Source organism: Helianthus annuus, chromosome 14 (assembly GCF_002127325.2).
Source record: "Helianthus annuus cultivar XRQ/B chromosome 14, HanXRQr2.0-SUNRISE, whole genome shotgun sequence".
NCBI classification, from domain to species: domain Eukaryota; kingdom Viridiplantae; phylum Streptophyta; class Magnoliopsida; order Asterales; family Asteraceae; genus Helianthus; species Helianthus annuus.
The window spans coordinates 122,447,960-122,454,684 of record NC_035446.2 but is presented as its reverse complement, the minus strand read 5'-3'; the positions used below and the strand labels follow the sequence as shown (position 1 = coordinate 122,454,684).

The window sequence follows — 6,725 nt, the reverse complement described above, 5'->3', positions numbered from 1 at the left end:
TGTATGTATAAATTCCATTCACACGCATATATATACATACATATGTACGTATAAATTGAAGGGATTATATTAGGAGTTAGGACTGGCATAACGGGTCAACCCGATTTGTTAAGACACGAACACGATGAGACACGAACCCGAAACACGTAAACACGAACACGACACGAAACCTTATCGACTTATCGTGTCAGATTTTCGAAACAGGAACACGAACCTGTTAATAAACAAGTTACACGAAACGACCTGTTAAGACACGAAAAAATTACCAACGTATCATATGACATGTTTAAGACACGAATACGACCTGTTTAAGACACGAACACAATCCAATTGGGGAAGCTGTGAACTGAATTGAGAATGGTAGTGTTTGTGAGAGAGATTTAAAAATTAGGGTTTGGATTGTGGAAGAAGAACTGCGTGTGTTTGTTTATAATTCATCATAGGTCCCACGACTGATGACCCCATGTACACACCCACATATAATAATTTTTTAATTTTTAATTATTAACATGTACTTAACGGGTCTTAACAGGTTTTAACCTGTTTAGACACGAAACCTATTAAGGTCTTAGCGTGTCGACCTGTTTTAGACACGAAACCTGGTAAGGTTAAACACGAAACATGATAACTTCGTGTAGGTTCGTGTCGTGTTATCGTGTTCGTGTCAGAATTGTCAGCCCTAGGTTATATAACCCCCTTACCACTACACCCTTTTCTCTTGTGATATAAAGCCCCTCTCTTACGTATTTTGCAACTTGTCGCATAACGCCCCAAAGAGACTTTATGACTACACATGTTCTAAGGATGGAGGGTGTGGTTGGAGCCCCCTAGGGGCTTTATCAGGCCACGTAAGCGACACGTAGGATCCATGGTGTGGATGGAGCCCTCTTTAGTTTGCATGGTGTGGATGGAGCCCCCTATTAAACAAATTTAAAAAAAAAAGATTTCATTGGATTAAATCTAGTGGGCTCCACCTGAACCTTTAACTTTTGGCGTTAACATGATGGAGCCCCTTGTATAACGCCCCCCTTTATAGCCTAGTAGTATTTTGGGGTGAGATAAGACTTTGGACCAATAGGTCTTGGGTTCGATTCTCACAAGGGGGTTTTCTCATATTTATTGGGTTTACTCCTGAATTGGTGTATAGGCATTATACCTAGTGGAGATGGATATAATCGGGTGGTTTTGCGGGTGACACGATGATACTCTAGTGGTCCGTCAGTGATCCAAATTTGCCGTTAAAAAAAAACAAATAAATAACCAAGTAATCAATGTTGGTTGACATCAACTCCCAATTCCAGCACCAATCAACGGGTCGATGATTTCAATATAAATGCACCATAAAAGCACACTCGTATGGTTGGCCTATTAATACCCACACCCAAACCCCACTTCAATCCACACCCCACCACAAAATGACCACCTCACCGGAATCCGAGCATCCGATCAAGGCCTATGGTTATGCTGCTCGTGACACTTCTGGATTACTTTCCCCTCTCACCTTCTCCAGAAGGTATTATATCCTCTTTAATTGTTCTGTAATTCAGATTTATGTAATTCATGTTGTTGATCATGGGCGAAGCTTTTCAGGGGTGCCCCGTTTTTTTTGGCCAGTAGTGTAAATTTATATTCTGGTATAATTAAAGTAAATAACTATGAATAATTTTACAGTATCATTAAGTGAATAAATATGAATTGGTTTAACCCGACTTGTTTTGACGCACCTTCTTTTAACCTGACCAATTTGTGCCCCATCCGGATCCGCCACTGGTATTGAGGCCCCTGATTTTCTTGTGTTCGGGCCCCTTTATACCTGTACTGTTGTTGATCACAATTCTCATATGTTTACAGGGCTACTGGGGAGAAAGATGTGAGGTTCAAAGTTCTTTACTGCGGAATCTGTCATTCCGATCTTCACGTTGTCAAAAACGAATGGGGATTTACCAAGTACCCGATTACTCCAGGGTAGAGTTTCTCTTTTATTGTTTAATTGAATTATTATGTTTTTATCTAACTCTATAATAGTGACATCGGACCATGATTTATATTTATATTACTTGTTAGCTTTAATATATAACTAGGTGGTAGTTACCCGTGCGTTGCGCAGGGACGCAGTTGTAAATTCAGAACGTATAACATATCATGACAATCAATAAATAAATTTGTAAAATTAAATAAAATGATATCAAAATAATAAGAAAAGATAAAACAATATAGTAAATAACAAAGGTAAACGAAAAAGAAAACGATAGAAACTCGGCCGGTTTCGGTGCGCTCGTTATAGCAAAGAAAAAGAAAAGTTAAAAAAATATATTTAAAAGAGTATCGGCGCGTTCGTTAAAAAAACTAAACTAAAAAAAATATGTCTAAAAACCGTATTAGTGTGTTCGTTAAAAAAACTATTTAAGGGTAGAAAAGTAATTTTGTTAAAGTAAAAAGAAAAGAATACACCGACTAAACTACATGAGTTGCAAATGAAAGTTTACGCTAAATGACGAAATAGACTGAAGGACAAAAAAATAATTATTCATTTTCTTATAATTTATATAGATTATAAAGTAATATAATATAATATAATATAATATAATATAATATAATATAATATAATATAATATAATAATATAATATAATATAATATAATATAATATAATATAATATAATATAATATAATATAATATAATATAATATAATATAATATAATATAATATAATATAATATAATATAATATAATATAATATAATATAATATAATATAATATAATATAATATAATATAATATAATATAATATAATATAATATAATATAATATAATATAATATAATATAATATAATATAATATAATATAATATAATATAATATAATATAATATAATATAATATAATATAATATAATATAATATAATATAATATAATATAATATAATATAATATAATATAATATAATATAATATAATATAATATAATATAATATAATATAATATAATATAATATAATATAATATAATATAATATAATATAATATAATATAATATAATATAATATAATATAATATAATATAATATAATATAATATAATATAATATAATATAATATAATATAATATAATATAATATAATATAATATAATATAATATAATATAATATAATATAATATAATATAATATAATATAATATAATATAATATAATATAATATAATATAATATAATATAATATAATATAATATAATATAATATAATATAATATAATATAATATAATATAATATAATATAATATAATATAATATAATATAATATAATATAATATAATATAATATAATATAATATAATATAATATAATATAATATAATATAATATAATATAATATAATATAATATAATATATAATATAATATAATATAATATAATATAATATAATATAATAATATAATATAATATAATATAATATAATATAATATAATATAATATAATATAATATAATATAATATAATATAATATAATATAATATAATATAATATAATATAATATAATATAATATAATATAATATAATTTATATAGACATAATTTTGTTAATTAAAATTGTGTTCTGATTGTACAACATAGGCATGAGATTGTGGGTGTGGTGACAGAAGTAGGAAGCAAAGTGGAGAAATTCAAAATTGGGGACAAAGTTGGGGTTGGATGCTTGGTGGGATCATGCAGATCATGCCAAGGTTGTGTTACTGACTATGAACAGTATTGCCCGAAGAATGTGGCTACTTACGGTACCCCGAGTTACGATGGTACACAGACGTACGGTGGGTACTCTGATCACATGGTTGCAGATGAGCATTTTGTTCTCCGTTGGCCGGAGAATTTGCCACTTGATGCTGGTGCGCCGTTGCTATGTGCTGGGATCACAACTTACAGCCCTCTCAGGTACTTTGGATTGGACAAGCCTGGTACGAAAGTGGGTGTGGTTGGTCTCGGTGGGCTCGGTCATGTTGCTGTGAAGATGGCTAAGGCTTTCGGGGCAGAAGTTACTGTTTTCAGTACCACCCCTGCTAAGGAGAAAGAAGCAATTGAGGGACTTAAAGCTGATCATTTCATAAACAGTAAAGATGAGCATCAGATGCAGGTGGAATATTTGTAAAAAGAAATGTTGGTTGGTAATTGATTCTTGATTCGTTTGCTATGTTTTGGATACTGATTTGGGTTTTATATGATCATAGGCTGCTAGGGGTACACTCGATGGCATCATCGATACAGTGTCCGGAAATCATCCGATTGCACCATTGCTTAATGCACTTACACCCCATGGAAAGCTTGTTCTTGTTGGTTTACCAGAGAAACCACTTGATGTTTCAGCGTTTTCTTTGATCATGGGTAACAATTTTGACTGGCGAATTCTGTTTCGCTTTTAGCTTTTGCAACCTGATGAAATTAGCTAAAATGGTGTAATTTGGGTATAACAGGGAGGAAGACTCTTGCTGGTAGTAGCATTGGTGGACTCAAAGAGACTCAAGAGATGCTTGATTTTGCAGCAAAGCATGGGATAACTGCTGATATAGAGATTATCCCGATAGACTATGTGAACACAGCGATGGAGCGGCTGGTAAAATCTGATGTAAGGTATCGATTTGTCATCGATGTAGCCAACTCGATCAAGGCTGAAAAGGTTGATTCATAAAGCTCTTTATGGATTTGTGAGCATGTTTTTATAAGAAAGTGAGAGTCTGAGGTTAAGGTTATTTTGGTTAATTAAAGAGTATTATTAATAGTCTAATACAATATTCTCTTATAATAATGTATTAAAGTTTAACTTGTTATTATATGTACCTACCAGTTACGGCCACCACATCCACCAGCACGCCACCTCCGTTCGCTTAAAAATCAAACACGCTTATTCCTAAAACCAAACCTAATGAACACCGTGCTACAAGCACCGCCATCAACACCGTAGGCCACCGGAGTATCAAACACCCAAAGAAAGATGATGACTGGTGCCAAGTCAATAGCTAGCATTTTTTAAGTTATAATAAATAACAAGTTAGATATATACATTTTGATTAATTTTAAGTTATAATAACAAGTTAGATATATACAGTTTGATTGATTAAATAAGACAATGTCTAAAATAATAAAAATGTAACTTGCCATATATTAAATAAATGGATAACTAGAACTCATCTAATAATTTAAAAGGTTACCCTTTGCAAAAGTGTTTCATGTTCAAAATCCAAAGCCCTCTTTTAGAGCATATATATAGTTTAGTTAGTTTTACTTTCTGTTATAGCGGGATGTATGCAGTTATATCTGTTTTCATTGTTGGCTCCTATACTAAACATATAGGAAGTCATGTACACCATTTACTAAAAGGGCAGTGTGCTCTAGCGGTATTCAGATGACTTTCTCTAAGGGAGGTCGCCAATTGAAGTTTCGTTTGTGACAAAATGTTATGCGCAAGTCAGGGGTTTTACCGTAACATGTCTTTGGGTGGTGGGTTTCTTCTGAAATTGGTTACAGACTGGGTCACCAGCGCTGTCTGCGTGGACGTTCGACATTCAAAAAGAAATGTATTGTACCATTTGTATTGTTAAGACTTTATTTCTCATACACTTATCAAACACTTTCCTCCATTCAAAGGGTAACTAGTATTGTGTAATGTTATTTCAGTAGCGACTCCATTCAAGGGGTAACTAGTATTGTCTAATGTTATTTCAGTAGTGAGATAATTTCGGTGTGATTTTGTAAAGATAATTTGTGTGATTGGTTTTTTTATAAAACTATTATGTAATGAGTTCTAATATTATTTCCAACATATTATAATTTTGATTTTATTAGTGTTTAATGTTACTTCAACAAGAGGCCTACCGGTTATCCATTACATAAAATTATCAAATAACCGAAACCATGAATCCAAGAATATATTTTGAAAGAATATACGAGGTTAGACGAGATAGGAAATGAGGTTTTTAGGGCAAAGCTTAAAAGTAGTTAGTATATCAGATAAGATAAAGGATGAGAAATTGAGATAATTTATGCATATGAAGAGGAGGTAGACAATGGAGCCGGTTAGAGCAGTAAAAACCCTCACTATGGAGGGAGGGAGTAGAGATAAACCCAAATTAACTGACGATAAGCAGATAAGCAGATTAGACATGATTTGTTATACCTAAGTGAGGAGATGGGCCATGATAGGAGTTGATGAAGATTTAAGATTAAGGTTAAAAACTTTTATGGAGGGTATAGATTGTCTTAGCTTAGTCTTAATGGTTTAGGCTTTCCTACGCCTTGGATGAACTTTACATGTGATTATCTTCTTGTATTTATGTTTTTTTGATGGGGTATTGGATTTTAATAATCCCAAGTTTCACTGATTGGCCGGTAATAATCCCAACTTCAAAAATTGCCTACAACAGTCCAAACTTGTAAGATTTTGGCCACCAATGATCCTTGTCACTAGAGGTTGGAGATGACAAGTGGTGGTCTCCTTTGGCGGTTTCAGGGGTAAAGAAGGTTGTCGAAATAAGTTGCAGGTCACCGGAGTTGCGTAGATGGTGGAAATTTTAAACTTTTGAGAAGCGGAGAAGATTACAGGAGGTCGGAGATGATTGGTGGTGGTCTCGTTTGGTGGTTTCAGGGGTAAAACGGGTCGCCGGAATAAGTTGCAGGTCACCAGCCCAACAAGGTTATAACCCAGTTAGACAAGGATCATTGGTGGCCAAAATTTTACAAGTTGGGACTGTTGTAGG

The 6,725-nt window shown here is 32.4% G+C and overlaps 1 protein-coding gene across 1 annotated transcript; it reads left to right on the top strand.

Moving 5' to 3' along the window:
* The first annotated feature begins 1,352 nt into the window (after positions 1-1,352).
* LOC110909241 (mannitol dehydrogenase-like) lies at positions 1,353-4,804 on the top strand. The gene is made up of 5 exons (XM_022154279.2): positions 1,353-1,513; positions 1,852-1,965; positions 3,595-4,108; positions 4,203-4,356; positions 4,446-4,804. Exons 1-5 carry the CDS (start codon positions 1,416-1,418, stop codon positions 4,658-4,660), a joined length of 1,095 nt encoding a protein of 364 aa, XP_022009971.1. The 5' UTR covers positions 1,353-1,415; the 3' UTR covers positions 4,661-4,804.
* The last annotated feature ends 1,921 nt before the right edge of the window (positions 4,805-6,725 follow it).